At 33.1% G+C, this 23,894-nt stretch overlaps 1 protein-coding gene across 4 annotated transcripts in view; it reads left to right on the forward strand.

Moving 5' to 3' along the window:
* Positions 1-23,894, forward strand: part of LOC113550479 (AF4/FMR2 family member 1-like) — a 137,680-nt gene that overhangs the window by 79,539 nt on the left and 34,247 nt on the right. For 3 of the 4 annotated variants that reach the window (XM_026952343.1, XM_026952340.1, XM_026952342.1), the window contains one exon: positions 17,684-17,789. In XM_026952343.1, the coding sequence (XP_026808144.1) occupies positions 17,684-17,789 (106 nt within the window). Of the gene's footprint in view, positions 1-1,242; positions 1,889-17,683; positions 17,790-23,894 lie in introns of those variants that run through there. The other variant, XM_026952341.1, reaches the window with a different exon arrangement.

Here is a 23,894-nt window from a genome sequence, read left to right on the forward strand (position 1 = left end):
AGTCTCGTAGTAGTATAATATTATGAATAAACACATTATTATCATTTATGAATTATCAGTGAACGTGTACTTTTTTTAGATCGTAATCGCTCGGGACGTCGGTGTATATTATTATTTATCATTATCGATGTATAACATTTATAATTTATCGAAAATCAGGTTGAAAATGACAAACTAAAATACCGTAAAAGACAATTCAATGCATTTTTATAACGTACTATCGCTCATATATTATAGTGTACACGCGCCGTAATGTGGTGTGTATATTATATATATATATATATACATACCCACATACATACAATATAAGAAATATGGATCACTGACCCCGTGGGCATTTCTGGCTTTCTGCAATCGTTTTATAAACGACTAAAGAGGTTATTGGCTGTACTGCGAAAGGGCCGCCGGGACTGCATTAATAGTATCGTATTTGTGGGTGGTAGTAGGGGGAGGGGCGGGCGAAAAGACAGTCGGCGTTCAAAAGTTGCAAACAAGGAAACGCAAACATACATTTATGTAATATTACGTGCATCTAAATTACATTTATTTTTAGAGTAGGCACCCACAAAATGTTGCAATTATAGTAGTGTCGACGATGCACAAATAGTGACGTATCGTCCAAACTGGAATTTTTTTTTTACATTCCGTTTTTGTATATAATACACGTACACACCGTTACGTGTCGTCCCTGCCGTTCACGGGCCCGTTATATCCGTTCGCGATTAGCATACCGATTTGACAATATATCGTGCGCGATTTCTGGTCGAGACACATCATCGATCGTCGTCGGTCGATCGTCACCGGCGGCGTCGGCAGCAGGAGCTCTTTGCGATTATGCGCGTGGAGAAGTATGGGGTGAGGATTTTTTATTTCGGTAAACTTTTCACTTGTTAATGGGTCGTACACCGCGATCGCTCTGTACAAACACACACGCGCGCCAGCCCCGCCTCACCACCCGTCGCCCGACCCATAATATTCCGTCCCACTTCACGTCCGATTACAACTGTGCGCGCGCCTGTGTGTGTGTCCTTTACCGCCGGCCCGAGACATGCACCGCCACGCGTACCCCCTACCACCTACGGGCCACCCGTCCGCTGTAGCGTTTTCCCCGCTGCTCACGTCCATCCCTTCCACGTTGCATTCACTGTGGTGGGGGTAGCGGAGTCGGGGTGGCGGAGTACATACACCGCTACCACCGACGCGCGGCGCGCTCTTCTCTCACAACGGCAGAGGCGGCGGACACTCAATATGGCTTCCGTACGATTGGTCTCCGGTCGCTCGTCCGTTCCGTAAAAATAATAATTTTTTTTATTAATAATAAAATTTTTTGACAAAATTAGTAATCGCTATATAAAAAAAATAATTTATTTTACTTACGATAATTCGCGCGATCGTTAGTGTGGCCGCCGCCCTCCAGTGTAACATATTTTTATTTCATGTAAATCGTTTTATGCGTGTGCGCTAAAATCCGTAGTCGTGTCGTTAAAGTGTATTTGTGTGTGTTTGTGTGCGCGTCCTATTCTATAAAATATTATAGTAAATGCTAGTGTTACTGTATTCCGGGTGATTAGTGTCGGTGGTGGTTGCTGTCGTGTCCGACGCGGTGCGCACGACAAATGAAAATATTGTATAGTTGTTGTGTAGATCGTTGTGGCTTTATAGAGTTAAAAGTCGTAGTGTCGGTGGTGTAAATCCGTCGTCTGCGTCTCTGTGTGCGATATCCATTATGTTGTATTTCTGAACCGCTTCGGAGAAACCGAATTGCCGCCGTTGCAGCCGTCTTCGTCATCATCACTATCATGAATTACCGTCCGAAACCTAATCCTTTCGATGGATTGAGGAATTCTCCGTCTTCGCACAACCGTGGAGGACTCAGTTATATGACTACGTGAGTTATTTTTCCAATTCTATTTCTTCGTGGTAGCCGCACCCATCGCTCCACATTTGGCACGGAAACATACGTCCTTCTCCAACGTTAAAACCCCTCGGCAACCCGGTATTTGGGTCGTAGAAAGTGGACATTTCTTATCGCATACGTATTAACATAAATACAGTCATAGATTGACATGATTTATTCCCTGTCAACGCACTGATAACACGCGTCCTATATATCATTGTGCACGTGTCTTTAACTACGTTAAATATCTATCGCCAGTTTTTCCTCGCCGCCGCACTTGCCGTTCAAAAAAATTGGTTTTCATTTCGGTTCCATTTGCGACGACGTAGATACAGGTCGGTAATAGTAAAGTCGTTGTGCCTTTCGGTAAATACTTGTTTAAGAGTGTACGAAATGTCGGGATCATCCGATTTCCGTGTGTCTCGCGAACTTTCCCCCTTTGGTTGAAGAGGATTAACGAGAAGATTGCGGACGAAACCCGAACAGAGCCGCTCCTCGTCTCATGCACCTTACTCACTTACGATATAACTACTTATATATATATATATATATTATTACAGTAGTAGTCGGCTGTCGCATAGGATTTTCCGTTAACATCCTCTCGTCTTCGTCTATTATATTTATATATGACATATATTAATAAATTATCTTCCTTGTGAAAAATACAACACGTCCTGTGTTTGGCGTATATGACGTGTCGACTTTTATTTGGTGTCAAACTGACATTGACATTTTCCATTGGAAAGTCGACGCGAAAATTTTACATTCGGGCGATGATGGTACAATAGGTAGTAGGGGCCCGCGTTGAACATGAGATTAGAAATCGGGTCTTCTGGGTGTGTCTTATCTCGTAGTAGAGTTTATTATTATTAGGTCTGTTCACGTAAGCAGTAGAGATGGATGGTTGACAAAAAAAAAAATGATATAATAATAACATGATAGGTGCCTAACTGCCTCTATGTATATATATATTTATTATTATATAAACCGTCGACGTTGCAGCCGTTTTACCTTGAAAACCGCCAACTGCTGTCGTGTGCATGTATACTCATCGTAACATCTGATGAATAAATTACACGAAAACACACGACGTTTTGTAAATTTGAAATTCACCAATTTTTAACGAATTGTTTGTACTTTATGATCGTAAAATGTCGAAGAGGTAAATGGTAGATTGTTCAATAAAGATAAGTGCTTCGTATCTATATTTGTGCGTAAACTGTTACGCATTTGACTAGTCCTTTTTTTCTTTATCCTTGCTCCCTGTTGTCTATTTAACGTTTAACGTATTAAGAATTATCATATAAAATTTCTCTACAATGAATTCTTCATTCAGATTGTTTTCAATTAGTACGTTGTGGAAGGAGAACCAAAAGAAAATTTTCCAAGTCTGCTGTAAACACCTTGCATCACGATCACAATGATTTAATTTGAATAAAAAAAAAAAACGCGTAAAATATATATTTATTTGAATTTATTATTCAATATACGTGATCGTCGCGCATCAGTTCTCGTTGCACTTAAGCTTTTTATTTTTATATCACTAACATTCTTATTTTCCATTTATGACATAGGTACCTATATATTATGCATAATAAATAATAATTCCCCATAGTCATAACACGGCCATTGTATTATTATAATATATATTGTGGACCGATTTTATAATGGTTTATTTTTCAAGCGTAGAGGATGAGTTCAATTAACGTCAATTATGTCGAATAAGGATTTTGTTTTCGATGAGCGTCTAACATTGTTTGTAATTTAGTGTTTGCTACGCTTCGATCCGCGATTATACAACACGATGATAGTCGCCAATTTGTTGTTTAGATTTATTTATTTTTCCACTATTTATATCATTACTGTTATCAGTCAGAATTCATATAATCACTGAGATAGATTTATCTTAGTGCATATAATTGATTTAGTTCGTTAAATTATATTATATATATTTACTTAACTCTGTTTTCTTGCATTATTTGTCAACAAAATAATCACGAAAATAATAAGAAACTTAACTTTTTGTTGTTGTAAATTAGACAACTTAGGTATATCAGTGTGTATTGTGTGTGTGTTTATTATGCTCGTTTGCGATTCATATGTATTATATTATGTTTAATGTTATGAATAAAAATAAAAATGTATGTCAGTAGAAGTGCCTCTATAGTAGGCTCCTCCTTAAGTAAATTTTTTCTTGTCCTAAATATATATATAATATATATATATATTATCGAAAATTCTTATTATAAATATTTACAGATTGTAATTTTTATAAACAAAAACTACATTTATTTTTCACATAATTTATTTGTATTCATTCAATCCTTTGGTATTCATATCAAACTTTCTTGTGTAGGTTAGTCTATTTTTAGTAGGGTTCTTTTTTGGTTCAACCGTCATTAAGTATGTACAAAACCTTCAAATATACTTGATGCGATGAAATGTTGTTCAGGTGTTGAAATGGTATTGTAGACTATATAGTATTATAATGTGATGCCTCCTTTAAAAATCGTTCCATCGTATAAAATTAGGGACTGTATTGAACAAATGATACTGTGAAAAATTTGTAACATAATTTTAGGACACTCACAATTAAAACTTAAATTTTAAAAATTTCCTATTTCAATGGTGCTTATACGTAAAATAATCGTATGTTTCATTGAATGTAAACCACTTGGCAATTAAGAAAAAAATGATGAATTACTAAGTATATATATTTTATTTTGTTATTATAAAGTGTTTTTTTTTTAAATTTTTAGAACGAAAATAAAATAAGTAGGCACTGATAATAATAAAATAAAAATTGTGTATAATTGAATGAAGCTCTAATGTATATTATATTTATATGTATAGTGTGGGTAGTAAACTAATTAGAATTAATATTTTAATGTTTACCAATCAAATTGCAAGTTTACAATAGAGTTTTGTATAATTCAATATTTATTGTATTTTCGGATAGTGCGATTTTATAACAATCATGTGTTAATTAATATTTATACTTTGTTATACTTGTAAATATATTCTGATATTTATTTACTTTGACGTTGGTCTATGTAATATATTAATAATATTATTTATGAATTATGATCTTAGTTTGAAAAGGTTCACCTCGTTTTTACTTGGAATTGATGACACTGGACTAATATTTTGGATGTGATGTATTTTAAATTACTGGGGTAAAAGTCAAACAGAATTATTTCGTTTCCTTTAACCCTTTAAATTTATGTGTGTAGTACGAATAAAAATAAACTTTCTTTTATTGTGCAATCGTAAACTATACAACTATTAATTAGAACGTTTTAGAAGAATTATATTTTATATAGTACCTATGGACCGTATTTTATAGTCGGCAATCAAACAAAATTAATTATTTAGGCTCTACACACGTCATCGTTATGGGTGCATACGTATCGTGGTATTCCACAAAATGAATTACGAAAGATATCTAAAAAAAATTATACCCGCGTCTGTTTATTTTATTATTATTATTATTATTTTGTTTGTTTACGTAGTTGGCGAGTATAGAATAACATTATAGTTACGCGGAACACCATTAATGAGCGCGTTTATATCTATCAAGGGTCAGTGTATGTGGGTTTTTGCAGCAAGTCTTTGTGACCCACATTTATAAGCAAAATTTAAAAACGAATTCGAACATTCGACAAAAATTCACCGCCCAAGAATATTAGGCGCGCATTGCTTCTATTTTAGAATTACGAAAGTTTAAAAAAATATCCAACCAACTGAAATATTGTCATTGTCATGAGACGATTTGTGTCCGTGAGCATTTCAAGCACTCAAGCGCTCATTATATACAGGGTCGTTTGAACGTTTGTTCAATGATAATAATATTATAATTATCAAATTGTTTCAATCACTGCGATCGACTTTGACTGCGAGAATGGTCAAGTGGCGCATTGCGGCCACAGTGGTCACATTATCGTGCGTATTAATTATATTATTATAAACGAAACTTACAGTATTTCTTTCGTCAAAACAGTCCATTTGACAATCAGTGTGCGGTCGGCACTAAGTGTGCATTTTTAGGCACACTGTGATACGTTCCCGTTTTCCGACGAAAATCCATCGTCAATGGGGGTCGCTTTAGCGCCGGCTTTGTTGTTAAAGATTAGTCAAAACGTCAAAATGGTCGAAATCGATACCTTTCGCACCGTGTGTCCGTCGTCCGATAAAAGGTTTATCCAGTAGCAGCAGCTCATCGATTGTTGTTCCCGACTTCTTACTAATATTAATAATGTCCATCCCATAATAGTGCAGTGGGTCATCACGTCGCTGGAGTGATTTAATTTTCGAAAAATGACCGGTTTTTTAACTAAGACAATTCCGAGATACCTGCTTGGTCTTCTACTTTATTGGTAATATTCGATAAGCGGTTATTCGGCGGGGGACGACAACGGAGATTATTGATTATTTTATTATTTATGAATAAAATATATATGTTAATATGTATAAATAAATGAAAAGAATCGCTCGAAATCGTTTCCGGAATAGTCGACGACGACGACGACTACCACTACCACCACCACTACCACCTCCACGACTATCTCAGGTGCTGCCGCCACTGCATCGGTATAAAGTGGTCGTCGCGGACGCGTGAACGACGTTGGCGACCCGAGCAACACCGTCGCGGATACCAGAACGGTTCTCCCCACTCGCTGGCGCAACAGACGGCAACGTCGCGACCGACTGTGGCGAGGCCCGTTTGCGCAATGACATCGCCGGCGCGCGCGATATATCATTTCACATTTCGGTGTTATTGGCCTCCTTTTCAGGGGCGTCTGTACTCATTCGTCTGCGCGTCTGCCTTACCCACCCGCGTGCACAGTGCTCACCCCCGGTCTCGATGCATTAATGTTAACCGAACGTATCACCGCAGGGGGGGCACATATTATAAATTATGTACGATATTATACCCATATATATATATATATAATATAATTATATGTTGAGGAGCGACAGAGAGCGAGTGAGACGTCAATGGACGCAAAGACTCAGGTGGAGACGTCGAGGAATTCGGAGGAATAAACATTTGTGATCTGTTCTTCCACATGGTTATGCCGACCCTTTTGTCGGCACTCGCGGGGCTTGTGTGCTACAATCTTTTGCGGTACGTCATAATACGTCTGCCTGCTGGCCGGCACCTGGCTACCTGTGTGCGTCTACCATCGATCGTTTTCATTGCCATTATCTCTTTCACATACACAATTTTTTCGTTATGTATTACCGTATCGATATTTCATATTCATATTGTCGTGCACTATAAATTGCTTAAAGTTGATACGATATTTTATCGGAATTCGTCGACATTCTCTTAAATAAACTTAAATAATTTTATTATTAATTATTATCATCGTGATGATGTTGTCGGTTTTTGGTGATATACAATGAAAACAACTTTGTCCATCTTTGCGCTATTTTTTTCCAGATATTTCCCCAGATATGCCTCATGTATACAGGCAACAGCGCTTAGTGGTTTGGTTATCTTATCGGCAGTCAACAATGTTTATATTATTATTATGACGATGGTCGTTTACCGTCACACGTATACAATATTTTATTCGATAACGGGATTTAGTAAGGTTTTAAATAAAGCCTTTCGAAACTCGTTTTTCCTTCATATCGATTTCAATTCGTGCGATTTCTATCTCGTGTATTTATACATATCACCGTAAGTTAGTGAAAAATGATATGAATTAATTTATTCTTTTTTCATATGTTTTTTTTTTGGCAGGTCATAATTTTTTTTTGTAGGTAATCATGTTGACCCGACTTAAAATATCGATATTGTATAATTTTTATTCTCGTATAATTCTATAATATATTAAAACTGTGAAACCTATTTGACGACAATTATTCTCAATGACGGTTGTACGTGAAAATGTGAAATAAACCTTTTAAATTATGTCAATATTTTTAAAATACCACTAACGAGTTCATATATTATGGGTTTTGAAAGTTTCCAAATTAACATTTATTTTCTATATACATAATATTATGCTAGTAGTTTAATCTGATTATACGTATTTTTTAATATCGCGTGCACGGCTTAAGCGTATCATCTCGAATCCCTAAAGTATTTTTGATACATTTTTTTTAGCTTTATTCTACTAATGTAATTAGAACTGTTTTACTGTTTTAAGTTAAAATTAAACGTACTGCGCAATAAGTCCGCATTCGAGGTTCAAATCTCTCCCGAAATTTTTAAAGTAGAAACAAAAACTATAACTTCAAACTTTATGTATAATTGTACAACTATAATTCATGTATTAAAAATGTTTTAACCTCCCCTCCCTCCGAAAATTGATCCTGAATACGTGCTTGGTAGGTACTGCGTAGTATTTCTTAAGTCTTAATTATTGTACCGATAAGATGGTAATTAAAACGAGAAATATGTATATAATATATATACTTATTCTATGTCTATCGCAAATAAAATAATAATTAGAATATTTACAAAAATTTAGAAATTTAATTTTAACCTAAAACACACAAGTATTGTTCAGTTTGTCAAAAATACAAAATATACCACAATATAAAGACACACACTTGTAATCAAACCTGCAAATAATTACTATAGTAGATAATTAATATTCCATTAGACATAATACTAGGTATATGACATCATAATAGTAATTTATAATTTAATCAAAAATGAAAAAAAAATAATAATTTTATCGATTGTATGTACAATACCCATATAATATTCGACTGGGATTTATTTCGTGTTTAAATTAGCAAGTGCCAAGTGAATTTAACCGGATAAATGTGTTCTAAATTACATATTTTTGTGGATTATGAGCAAAGTTATACCTAATATATTGATTTATAAAAATTAAGGTCTAAAATGATTTATACCTTCGTTGTATGTATATTTTAAAACAACTTTTATAAGAATTGTGTATTTAAATAACTTAAAAATATATAAAACCTCTTTTTTTCTACACACACACGCACACACAGACACAGACACACACACACACACACACACACACATATATATTGTTCCACATTATGATATAGAAGAAAAAATGTCTTGAACGTGTTGATGCATGAATATAGAATATTGTACCAACACGTTGTTTTGATTTCTCAACTTGATGAGTTAAGTATTAACAATTATTTCGAAATTTTAATATAAAATATAAAATTATAAACATATACTTGTAGACCATATTTAAAGAAAAATAATAGCCCCAAAATATCAATATGATAAAAAATAATGGTAATTAGTATTAACTATAAAAAAGATAAATTGTTTAAAAAAAAATGTATTTTTAAAAGTTTATTACAAAAGAATTTATTTCAAACCCTGAAATTTGTATTTTATATAAAATAAAAATGTACTTATTTTATATTATGTTTTTAGTTAGGTTTAGATAGTGGGTTAAACGGATTACTCCGTATATTAATGAACTATTTTTGAAGAAAAATATATTCATGAGTTGGTATATTGAACGTTGATTATTAATTTTTGTAAACACAATTTATAACTTATACAATTAGTCATTTACAAATAGTTTAACTGCAGTTTTTTTGTTTTTAACGACAAACCTTTAGTATTAGTTATCACTTGTCAGTAATCACTTTGTCATAACTTATCATTATTCTTCAATTTATTTTAATTGAAATAATAAATTTATCATTGTAATTAATAATTATCTAGTATAATACATAATTATGTCATCTGACCATTGTACTACTAGTGTTTAGTGCTTATTTGTGTATGAATTTGTGACATGTATTGCAATATAACTTGACTTTTTGAATACGGCGTCGGACGGTAGGGAGAGCTTAAGATATCCGAGAATTGAATAGTTTGTCGTTTGAATTTTAAATGTAAAGACTAAAGAGTAACTCATTATTCCTCTGTACATATGTTTTCTAGGGCATTCCAGACTTTTAAGATTCGTAATATGAATCAAATATAATAGCATGTATTATTCATATAGGAAGTGTAGCACGTTCAAAGTTTTAACGAAGTGAAAATTTTAATAAGAAATACCTTCAACAAGTATTTTATTAGTTTTCCTCGATGCTATACCAACATTTAAATACTGGAAGAAATTCTGTTTACAGTTGCATATAATTTCAATACTTTAACAATTATTTAATGATTGGGTATATATTACATAAAACATACTTATTACCTATTGATTTTACGAGTATAAACACGTTTATACTTTATCATTTATTTACATTATATATATACATGCGTGTCGTGTCTATGTATTTACATTTTACATATTGTATACTTGTTAATTTAAGTAATAACATTTTTATTATTTTTTGATAACCAATTTGTAATTGAATTATGTCTAGGATATTATATCAAAACTTGTATTTAATAATAACAAATGGACTATTTTTTTTAAACATAAGTACTTAACCAATGTACATTTTTCGACAATCTTTTTTTCATAATTTTGATTAGTTAATAACTTTTGCCTACGTTAATATTTTTATGCTATGCAGATCATGTTTATCATAAATAGTTTTTGGGAGTATTCCAATTTTCAATGTACTTAATATGTATATTAGTTCTGAATACTTAAAAAGCATTTTTTTAATATTCTTTTGAATTTTTAGTATCATTTTAAGCTATGCTTGTTGAGAGTTTGAGAATATTTAACTTGTGCTTATTTATAGAATGTATATGTATAAGGTATATATATTATATACCTTTACTATAAACTATTATATGTATATTTTCTTTTACCATTTAGCATAAATTATATTATGGGCAACGACTTTCTGCTGGCGTAATCAAAGTGCATTCTTGTCATATATTTTTAAGATTAAAATATGTATAACTTATCAAATTTCTGAAATTCGATTATACTTAATTTTTGTTTTAAAAATTATCGCAGTCTGAGCTGTCCAAGGTGGACGATTTATACCGTCTATATGGTTCGTACGTAACATTATATAAATAACGTACTAACGTTTACAAATTGGAAAGCGTTGGTCAATAAACAAATAGCATTTTTCTTTTTCTTCACGAAAAAAGAAGTTCTTACAGAACTGTCATGACTGAGATAATATAATACCTACTCGTTTGCAATAAAATAGTATAACACCCATCTTTTCACTAAAGATATTTTATTTTCTCATCAAGTTACAAACACTAGCTATTTATAATACTGTTAAGTAGTTGTGTCGCTGTAATGTAGGTGATTAAATAAACGAATAAAACCGTGTTAATCGAAAACAACAGTGAAAACATTTTAAACCTTGTCCTTGCGTTGTTTTTTTTTTTACACAATAATTTAATGCATTCCAATAACCAAAGAATTGATTTTAATTATCATTAGATGTATATACATACACATTTATTTTTTTCTATTGAAATACACTAAGAACTATGAAACTAGTGAATTCGTCAAGAGAATTGTAAATGGCAAAATATCGGTGTATTGATAGGGAAATTATATTATTTATTAACAGTGCTGTTTATGTGGCGATAAGAAGGAATTCTGTCATAAAGGACAAAAGTTAATAATTTATCCCATGTTTTCGCCAATTTGAAATCGTACATTTAAGTAACTCGAGGTTGGCCTATTGTTTTTCATGCTAAAAAAATTCACAATTAGTCGAACCAGGCAAAGTATAGGAAAAAAAAAACTCCTCAAACAAGAATAACAAATAGTTATTTAGATAACATTTTTTCAAATCTACACAAAAGAAAACATAGCGATTTATAATCAATAAATTGAGAAATATTTATGTTATACAATATTTTTTTTTCAATATTCACGTGATGATCATTTTTAAAACTGACTGATTCAACATTTTGAAAAAAAAAAAACAAATTATAAAAATTAACTTGTATTTTAATATATTTGTAATATATCCGTAGGCACCTTTGATATAATATCATACCTATATGTGTGTACTGTGTATGTGTATGTACAGTGTGTATAACATAAGTTTATTATATATGTATTCGGTCGGATCAATTTTATGCTGATCTCACATTCATTAGCGACGGTGTCTGCATTATACAGCAGGTAAATAATTTAAAAGAAAACATTTAGTTTTTATATAACTTCTATAGCGAGTGGTTCACCTAAAAATAAAAAAATACACAATATAACGGAAACAGCAGCAGTGTCGCGTCGCCTTCAAGGTTTTTTGAATTTATTGAATTAATGTACCTATAATATTATAATGTATAGAATAATTTATTGTATCTTCCTCTAAAATCTTTAGTTTATAATAATGCCTATTATATCGTTATATCGATAAATGATATCGACGTATTCTTTGACATGTCATTTTTGTAATATGCCATAGGGAAAAAAATAATAATATTTAAAATTATTGTAATATCTATATTATTATTATTATTTATAAATTTATAATATACACACTACAACATGGAGAATGTATTGCCGACTTCTTACTTTTCGTATGTTTAATTGTATATTTGTTATAAGATTTATACAGATTTGGAACGGTCGCGTTAATTTTTCGATTCAAATAATATTCAAAATAAGTATTTGTCGTCGCTGTCGTTGTTTAGAATCCTGTGCCTACATATACGAGTGCCATTGTATTATTTGTATTCGTGTCGTGATTTAGAGACAGAAAATTCTCTTGTATAAATTATTAAAATGGCAATTTATTGAAAATACTGCAAAAAGAGAATGAAAAACAACATAACTGCCGTTTGTATTATTCTTTTTTTATAGCTTTTTAAGAATAGTGTACGTTCAGTTTATGTTCTGTGGGTCACACCAGAAATTTGGAATCGATTCAAAATCGTTGCCATGTTTTATTTCTCGTGTCATTCCATGTGCCACATCGGGGTAGGTACGAAAAATGCACGCGTATTGTCACGTCGAATGTTATTTTTAATTTACACTTTTTTGCGTTAATACCCGTCGCATTATTCGAGCAGATAGTACAGAATTATTTAACAAAGTTCATTAATCACGTCGTCGTCGTCGCAACCGAATCCGTTTCCCTCGAGAAAATTCTGCGATCGCCGTAATGTTGAATAGTTCTAAGCAATAACTTTGTAACAGCGGCTAAATTAAGAAAAAAAATAACATAATTATATGGTGCTATTTTGTTTCTATAAGTAGTCAGGAGGACAGTCTTGACGACGGTTAAAAATATAGTTTTGACGGTATTCGATGATTAGATTGTAGAATGACAATCGGCAGATTAACGAGCTATAATATACAGACCAATGAAACGTACGTGTCCCGTTAAGAATTACTAGCGCCGGACCGGTAAAGATTAAAGACTATTCGTACGCGTGCTCGGCGGGCGTAACGCGCGAGAAACAAGCCACGGTGGCGATGCGTCGTCGTGTGTTTATACTTTGTTGCTTCGCCGGCCGAAAACGAAAAATCGTCGTCGACGACGACGAGCCGACGACTACCACGACTACGCCGCCACAATAGAGGTCAACGACCATTGCCAGCGGAGCTCCTTTTCCCCCTCGTTGTGCACACTCCTCGCACCGCCGACTCGCGAGTGTGTGTGTGCGCTCCGCGACTGTGTACTTATACTACGGCACAATATCTGTTTTCTTCCCTCTACCGCACCGGTACAACATCGTTCGTTCTCCAGAGACCACGACAAATAATAATAAGAATATAGCACCGTCTTTGGGATAATATTTTCTTTTTTGTCCAAAAACACCGCCTTGTTTACGGCTGACGATCGTAGGGGGGTTGCACTGCGCGTTCGGCGGACAGACGCCTATCATGGGTTTTTGCGTTTTTATCTTTTCTCGTTATTGTCACAATTATTGCAGCCGGTATGGATGCACGACGAAAATGATATTATTGTCGTCGCAATCGTCGCACCTGCACTCTGCACTCCGTGGTCCGTCAGTGTAGTGTTGATTTGTAGTGCGCGTGATTGCGCGAGTGTTCGATTTGACCACGGCATCAAATTAAAAATATATTTTAAACTTACTGCCTCGATGATTTGTAAGTACTCAATAAATATTTGTCTGCGCAATATATTATTATCGTATTGTACGCCTATATTGATATTAAATCATATTTCTGGTATTTCATTCCGGTCCACGCTCGAAAGAAATTGAAAACGACGTGCTAATCCTTTCATACTAATATTAGCTAAACCGTAATTGAATTTGAAACATTAATATATTATATAGCGGTAAACCATACGGTGTTAAAGTAAACCTTAGTAATATGATGTGCTTATTCGTTTGATCCAATAACATCGTCGGTCGGTGGGGCCAGCTGGCCGGTGGCGGCATTTGGCCTATCGACGAGATAATAATTATTAAAGTCGAATAATCCAATTGTAATTCACCCATTAAACCGCCCGGCGGGTGACGGTATCGTTATAAAACTACTTTTCCTTGTCGTGATATTTTTCTTTGCTCTCCTACTTAAATCTCACCAACGAAAGTGCAAGTATGGTTTACACTACGCCGTTGCGTTTTTACTGTACAATAGTTCGATTACAATTAATAATAATAATAACAATATTATTATATGTTATCTTCAAAATTATAATTTATAATTTTTATAATATATCTACGGTTGCCGGTAATATTGTAGGTAAGCGCCTTAACCCGTCTAACCAATTTTATGATTGGTAAAATCATTTATCGCTCAAGGCGCCATAAGTCTTATCCACCTTTATTCTTTTTCCACAGTGGCGCCGAATCTAATATTAGGTTATCGCTATAATTTATGACAAAATTTTGATATACTAATGAATCAAGAATTTGAAACACCATAAGAAAAACGAGTTCGGCACTGAACGTTTCCGGTACCTGTCAAACTCGGTAATAGAATATATCGAATATCGATGGAAACAATCCGTGGGGCGTGGGCGTATAGGATGAGTGGTCAAGTGAACCTTTAATATGAAAATCATTGTTTAACATTTTTTGCGCAAAATGAAGAAAGTGTAATCACCCGATTGTTTTGTTCGAACACATTTCGTCTCATCATGGGCAGTAAATCCGTAAAAATAAAATCCCATCACTATCGTCTATCGATAATAATAATAAAAGTAAAATTTTTTTTTACGACCATAATAATAATAATAATAATAATATTATTATTATTATTATTATTGGCTATTATTGGCTGAGTAAACGATTCCGTATTCCACAGGGAGGTAAAGAGAAAGATCGAGATCCGAGCTCAGCGTATGACGAAAAGTGTTCATTGCAACTATCGTGTTATAAAGGGTGTTCGCCAGCGTCGTCATCCACGATGACGATATTTTAGGGTGAATAAAAATTGTTGGCTGCGCACGCGGTATACAGGATATTATTATACAGCAGTATTAATTCCCCTGTTGATTTGAAAAAAAAACATACTCTCGGTACTGGACACGGCCTCCGATGAGGGATAGACTCACACACACCACTATTGATTTTCCGTGTCTTCGGGGTTCGTGTTCTCTCTCAACGCATGTATGTATATAGTTCTTTATGGCTTCATGTGCACATACATACAAACATATATTTCGCTTAGCCATACACGCCGTTCTATAAAAGTCCAATTCTCGTCATTAATTATTACCCACACAAGCGCCACGCGCGGGTGTTATTCACGTCGACCATCTCCTCCTCCGTCGCTGGAGCAGCCACCATCGCCACCGTATATAACAGACACTTTCGTCCGCCACCCGCCACACTACACCTCTCCACCATTTCTAGAACACTCGGGTCGGTTTTGTACATAGTGTGCATATTAAAAGCACAATCGATATTTAGTATGGTGTACATACCAGCTATGTATCAGATATAGGTATGTAATATACATCGGTGTAGACGACGTCGGCGGTGGTAATGGTGTCGGTGGTCGTCTAAAAAAATATGACCCTGCTGCTATATGTTAGCGTATAATATGTATAGTAAACTCGTATGATGCCGCGTAAAAGCTTTGTGCGTTATTTATTTATTACTAGGTATTGCAAAACTGCATCAGCGACAGTTGGGGAAAGAACGAGTGAGGCACTGGCGTGTATTGACGGTACCCGATGCAGTGGTATCACCTCGATGGATAGCTGTAAATGTACTCTATATACTCTTTAGTGATTCTGCCGTTTGACATTCTGCATATGAGAAAGTTTTACTTTTAACTAGGCCACCCCACGAGTATTAACCGATTTTCATGTGAATTATATGAACTTGATTGTATCGCATTGTCGGTGGTTTTCGTCAACGATCGCGTATCATGGATTCATGGCCAATAGACGTGTGTGTCTGTAGTGTTGGCGCACGCGCAATCAATGTCTTAACAGATGCTGCTGCTGTTGACCTCGTAATTTGACAGCATTTCTCCGGTTTTTGGTTGTAAACAATGGGATATTAGTGTAAAAGAGCGGTCAGTGTGTATACATATTATATGCATGTAGTACCTACGCCGTCGTTTTATACCCTTTAACGCCATATCTATATGTAAACCACTAACCTATGGATTGCTATAACTATGTCGGACTGTTTTTATTTTTGCCACTTAATATTCAACAATAATATTCTCTACCTAGAACTTGGAAAATATAGTTGTAGTTATTGTTTATTTTTATTTATGGTCAATGTCTCTCTATATGTTTTTCTTATTTTTTATTTATAACTATAACTATATTATCATTTACAATGAATACGGCCACACTAGGGAAAATTCAAAAGATCTAATATTATATATTTGCGGATTACAGCACTGCAGTATGTGCAGGTTTAGGTATAAGTAACACACATTATAATATACAACGTTATTGTATTACTATCACCGCATAATTGACATACGAATACGGTTTATACGCGTGTAGTTTTGTCAATCGTATAGTGTATATATATTAGAAAAATTATTGTCATACTTTATCGGTAATTATCTCACGGACGGCTGTAATGTTTCGACGAACTGTGTGTGAGATTTGACCCTCCTATATATCGGCATCCGGCGGGTATATACACACATTTATATACATGTATGCACGTATATAGGTGTATGCCACCTGGAAATCTGTACACGGCATATGTGTCAGGTGTGTACACTCTGTAGTGCGCCGGCAGCTGCCGATTTAAGAAAGGTTCCACCACCACCACACCTAGCAGACGGCAGCAGCGATCGTAGTCTGAACGTCTGGCGAGTTCTGATGCTGTGGCTGCGGTTGCTGCTGCAACAGTCGTGGTTAATCAGTGGATATGAAAATAGTCTTTTTCAGTCTTCCCGAGGCCTCTTGACGGGTGCAGCCCGTCCGTGGGGGTGCGTTTATCGTTACATTACCTGCGGGATTCACCATAATCATTCGCGTACAATAAAAACATTACCTGTCTTTCGTACCAGATGTTTATTATATATATATTAATACGGGGTTTCTGTTGTCTAGCTATTACCCTGTTGATATAGTTACATAATTAGGTATTTTTTATTTATTTTATTCATCCATGTGTAGAGTGATATCTATCACGAGTTTTGGATAGATATTAGATAATATATATTATGCTCCACCTACCATCACATTGCAGGATCGTGGTGCGTTCATCTTTATATGAGTGATGAAAAACCGTTAGCATATGCAAATCATTTTGACCATCTGTGCAAATCCCTTTATATTATATAGTCTGCCAGGTGTAGTATTGACAGTATTGTTGCTTTGGTTTTTCAATATGTGCGTGCTTATATATACCATATAAAACGACAATATTTCTAACCCTTTTCTCCCTTTCGTTGTCTTGTTCTAGATGATAATGAATCTATGCGTGACACATAAAATAAAACTATATTCATTTGGTTTTTTTGTGTGTTTTTACAGAATGGAACGGGAAAAACAACGTGAGAAAGAAAGGCAATCCAGACAGCAACAAGTTTCCGAGAACAATGTCAAAGACAAGAAAGAACTGTTCGGCTCTCCAGTAAAGGTAATTTCTCGTTAATAATTTATGTTTCATGTCTTTATTTTTGTACTGTACTGTTGACTCAATAATTGTGCATGTATATTGTATACATATAATATAGTCGGTCGTCTGATTTGGGCGTGGTGTAGATTAGCTGGCTTTCCGGATATTGCAAAGAACCAAAGAATTTCATTTCTCCGCCGCCTGAAAAAAATAGGCAATACACTTATATTTTCGTCCCCACCGTCACTATGTGGTTTTGAGCTACTCCAATGTTACAGCTGACATCGCTGTTTCCGCTGATATTAGGGAGGGGAAGGAGGGACCATGTTCTCAGACCGTACATACTGTGTATACGAATATTTATATAATAATACTAACTCTGCGCAGATATTAGTGATGTTACCTATATTTTTTTTATTATTATTTTAGTGTTCCGATTTTCCACATTATTTCACTCGAACATATAAATCTTGGTTAAGTAAGATGTAATCTAACATATTTTTCGGAAAACATTTTCAATTCATTTTCCGCACGACTGTATAGTGTAGCGTGTAATATATCACATGCAATGGAAATTAATACGTCGTGTTCGTATTGTATTCACCTCAAAAACGTATAGGTGAACGATAAAAGAAATTAATTTATATCTTACAGTATTATTGTCGTGTGTTGGAGATAGTTTATCGACAAATTATTCGAATATAATAAACGCGTCGCGCGCATACAATAGAAATAATAATAATGTAATACTTTATAAATGCAAACACTCTAACTCTAAAGAACAGAAAATTCTATACCTATATATTAAGATATTGTGTACATAATATTGTGTGTTCAATTTTAAAGGTAACAGGAAATGTTTCGAACGCATGACCTTTAATTTGATTCGGGTTTTTTTTACAGGGTACAGGACATATAAATTCAAATATTTTTGATAAATTCTATTTATAACTTTGATCTTTAAAGTTTTTTGATATCTTAAAAATTGACATTTTTAAGACAGTCGAAAGTTTTAAATTAGGTGATTTGTAATTATCGCATTTTTCAACGCTCTATCTTATAATCACACATTTATAGGTATAATTTATCGATAAATTTCAATGATATTTTTTTATAAATTTGATGTAATAATAAATACACCTTGTAGTTTTAATCAAAATAAATTATTATAATAATACCTATAATTACAAATCACCTAATTTAAAACTTTCGACTGTCTTAAAAATGTCAATTTTTAAGATATCAAAAAACTGTAAAGATCAAAGTTATAAATAGAATTTATCAAAAACATTTGAATTTATATGTCCTGTACCCTGTAAAAAAACCCAAATCAAATTAAAGGTCATGCGTTCGAAATATTTCCTGTTACCTTTAAAATTGAACACAGGGTATATTAATATTATAATATATATAAAGCTATAATAGTTTCTACTAGGTATATTAAATATTTAGTTCTGTACTGTAAGATGTTATCAAAGGTCTCGAAAAGATGGGAAAAAATAATCTTCCTAGATGTTCAATAAAAGTTAATTTTAAAAACATTGGTAATAAATAATAATAATTTATACATTTATGTTTTACTTAGAATTTCCTTTTTATAAGTTTTTCAAAAAACATTACGGTGTAAACATGGGTGTTAATGTAATATACAATATACATTATACATAATATAACCAACTAAAGAAAAAAATCGTTCTACCGGTGCAAACAAAGATTTATATTGTATTAAATATTTATTTATTTTTATCAAGCATGTCGCATTTATGAGATATAATTTCATTCTAAAATTACTATTTTACTTTGTTAACTATAATTTATAAGTATTAGAATTATTTCTTGTGGATATTTTATAATTAAAAAATATATATAATACTGAAATACAATTAAGTATTATGCATCAAATATACATACGATTCAAGTTAATAATATGTTTAACTTGGATTATTCTGACCATCCCTGATTATGCAACCATATATTCTGTGTATAATAGGTATAAGAGAATTGATATATTTTATATAATGTATAGGTAGTTTTATATATAGACAATGCAGATGTGTGCGGTGGCTCTTGTACTTGTTTATCTATATTGCCGTCCGCGAGATTTCAGCCGGCCGTTGACCTACACTGGTGTGCGATAAAAACAATGCTGCTTCCCCCTCCCTCTTGGAGGATAATGTACATCTATTGATATATTTATGTATAATACATGTTATTATGAAATACGATGGGTTGGATAGGGTTACACAAAAACGAGACAGCAATGTGCGATAAACGTGTATTATATTTATATATATATACACAAGCTGCTGCAGGGTTCAAAGGAATAAAATTCGTGTCTCTTAAGTTATAACACACACACAACAACCGGTTGACTTGGGTGTAAGAGGGTTCGGGGGTGGTGATAGGGTTGTGTTTGAATATTGTTTTATTTACCGTGGTTATGTCGAGGGTGGCGTTAGATATTCATCGACGTATACATATTTTATCCTTTCTTTTGAGCGAAATTCTTATTTTGTGATTTTATTATTTTAAATACAAATACGCGTGCACCTTTATATAGACAGGCATTATACCCCGAGGTATATTTGGGATAGTTTTATTTATCTATACGCCACCGGTACGAACCTGGTCGTAATAGTAATATAATATTATATACGTTCGATAAACAGCTGACTCGCCGATTGTACGTTTTTATAATGAAATCCCCTTCGACGATCCTACCGGTAACCACTATATACATACCTGCCTGCATAGTCTTTCTCATATTATTATTATTATTATTTGTACGTATAAAATAAAACATTGCCGCAGCCTGCGACGATAGGTATAATATAGTACATATATAGCCGCACAGACCGTGCGCCGGATAAAATATATTCAGTGTCACGCGTAGCTCGCGATCTTTTCGATTTAAATAGGTACACACATTTATATTTGTTCTTTTCCGTCCTTGGTTATTTTTCCTTCTTTTTTTTATAAGCAATAATGTCGAGTCCCTCTCTATCTCTTTTTCTTTCTTTTTGCTATACGAGTAAATAACTACGACGACGTAGTAAAGTTATTTTGTCATCCCGCACACGTTCCACTCGTTTACAAAGACAGTAAAGTCGATTCCCAATCACATCGGCATATCGTATACATTATATATAATAAAATACTATGTATCTGCGATCTGCTGTATGCTCTCCTGGTGCTCTGCACCATATTACTACCGCTGTTACCGTGCCATATGTTTAAAGTTATACATTAAACACTGCAGCAATAATATGTTATGAAATTAGACTTAGTTCGTTCTAAACAAAAATCATAAACTTTGAGCGGAAATATGTAAGCATAATTTGAGGTAAACATCAACTATTTTTTTCTCTTAATATATTTTTATGGATATATTTAAAAATTTGATTTATTCGGAAATTATTGGATTTTTCAGGATTTTACGTATTAATTGATGTTCTATATTGTTTATTTGTAAAGTACATATTATGTATTTCATATAGTTAGATCATGATAAAAATAATTTGTTGTTATCATTTAATAATATTCGAAATTCGTTAGACTTTTCTATACCATAGACTATCTATATGACATAATTTACAAATGTAAATGAACAGAAGTTGTCAGTTGGTACGTAATGGTCCAGGATTGCTAATTTAAATATAATATACTGTTTCCAGAGCGTCCGTTATTAACTTGAATTTTATAGCCATATTTGCGTATAGTTAAGTTAGTTATTCTTTAAAAGAATTGCTTTTAGTTGAATAATATTTCAATAATGGATTTAATCTGTCTTCAACGTAATATCCTTCATTGAGCACACAGGCAGACAGGCAGCAGGAAAGTGTAGGTATTATTATTATTTGTATAATATTATGTCGACCTAAGTATACATTTTGCAACATTAATGATTATTATATACACAATTCGCATTGTTCGAGATATTGCAGCAAACTCTGTGTATTGAAATAACTTAATAGTAGGCGTTTGTTTTCTTTAAATCATTATTATTATTTCTATTATCACTACACTATTACTAATACTATTTCCATCATAATGATATCCTTAAATAATTAATGTGGAGAGCTCGCATCAACTTATTCAATATGTATAGTATACAATTTACCACTCTGTATACGTCATTACGACGGTTTAAAGTATTTCTAGTCAGTTATAAAAATATTTTTTTAACACGAAATCATGGTAGAATTTTTTTTGAACGTATTTGAGTGATGGTGGTAGTATTCCCCTTGACCTACTACTACACAGTCATGGTGTATGTAAGATTTTTTTCTCCCTCAACTGTTATCTAATTATTATCTGCTGCTGTTGTATTTGTCGTCGGTGGGGCGTGGCACATAAATTACTTTGTCTAATGCCAATTCATTTATACAAAACAAAGTTAATAGAAATGTGTCATGGAGACAACGTCCCCTTAATGTTATTAAAACCGGAAACCGTTTCCAAACTATAGAGGTAATTTTAGAGATTTCTACTTTTAAATGCAACTACCGCGCGTCTGTCAGTGCATTTTAAGTGGATAAAAACCGTTTCCTCATTTGTTTCGCTCTCCTCCCTTTCTTTAGGCATTTCAGCGTTGACATTTGTTCATCAAACTAATATTATAACTACAATCGGCTTAAAATAATAATAATAAAAATTAAAATAAACGATATACGGTAAACGTTTTTGCACGTATTATGTCAATTACTATTCACCAAACTCTACTGTTTAATTATGTTAATAACAACGGCGAAAGTTTGCATTATTCGCATGGTATAAATAACTATTTTTTTAGTAATTCGATGTCATATTATGTGCTATTTAAATTTTATGATTTTATCATTAAAAATATAATGTTTCGGTTTTTTGCGTTACATTCGCGTAAGACTTTAATGTATTATTATTTGATCGTATATTTACTGGCATTGAGAATCATTGTGTCATTGGCCATTGCAATTCACTTGTAGCCTTGTAGGTCATCGCTGTTTTTCAATCTGTCTCGTTTCGTCTTCGAAACTTCTTCGTTATTTATCACGATGTTCTCGTCCGAGATAATGGTGGTAGCGAACGGTTTACATACCACCAGTCAAAGTGGGACAATCGACCGACCACGACGATAATATTATACCTTGTAATAGGTAATAGAAATATAACACAAAATGATAAATCCGTGTTCTGATTCAATCGTTGTCCAATTAAACACGCTGCACTGTTGTTTACAATTATTATTACACAACTATATTATCTAAGATTAGAAATATTTTCGGCGTGTCTTCATATACCATACATTACGTTATAAATTATGAAGTTATATTATTTTGGCCATTTATCCGGTCTATCATGGAGATAAATTTTAATTAAAGTTGTTTTAAGCTTTTTATTTTAAAATGACCTGTATGCGGTATGCATACAATTCGTGGTATGCGTTGTATATGTGATGCATTCGCATGCAAATTATAGTGATTATATATTATACATTATAGTATCACGCGTAGCGTTCTAAAAACTTTAATACGTATAATCATTAGCTTTTGTTTGATATATTTTAATTTGTTTATGTGAGTAAGTATATTTCGCAGTGCTTTAAAATTTTAAATAATTTGTTCAAATTTAATCAAATGCGTGAAAATATGATGATTTCTCGAAAATCGAATATTATATTTTATTAAAATATTAATGTACAATAGTGTACTAGACTACTAGTGTAATATAGTGTTTCGTAATCGTGGATTTCTAGGAACTGCAAAAGTATGCAGTATATACTTCGTTCTCAGATCTTTTGCAAGTTTTGTTAGTAAACTATGTCTTTATTGTTACCTGCAACTTTATAGTTTTACCTACAGGTTTTCCACTAAATATTAATTTGAAAGTATTCGGTGTCGAGGTATATTAAAGTTCATTTATGATATTCATTATCAAGTATACAAATATGCTTATAATATTATATTAATTTATATTCCAAGCAATTATTAATAATAAATTAATGGGAAATATTGATGACCTGTGGTTGTGGTGCGAAACGTTAGCATCTAACAAGATAGACGTCTAGATGTTTCAAATAATAATAATTACGTTTTGCATTCTAAATAGTTATTATGATATATTCATAATAAATTATGTTTGGGAAAT

The sequence above is a fragment of the Rhopalosiphum maidis genome, chromosome 1 (genome assembly GCF_003676215.2).
Source record: "Rhopalosiphum maidis isolate BTI-1 chromosome 1, ASM367621v3, whole genome shotgun sequence".
Taxonomy (NCBI): Eukaryota; Metazoa; Arthropoda; class Insecta; order Hemiptera; family Aphididae; genus Rhopalosiphum; species Rhopalosiphum maidis.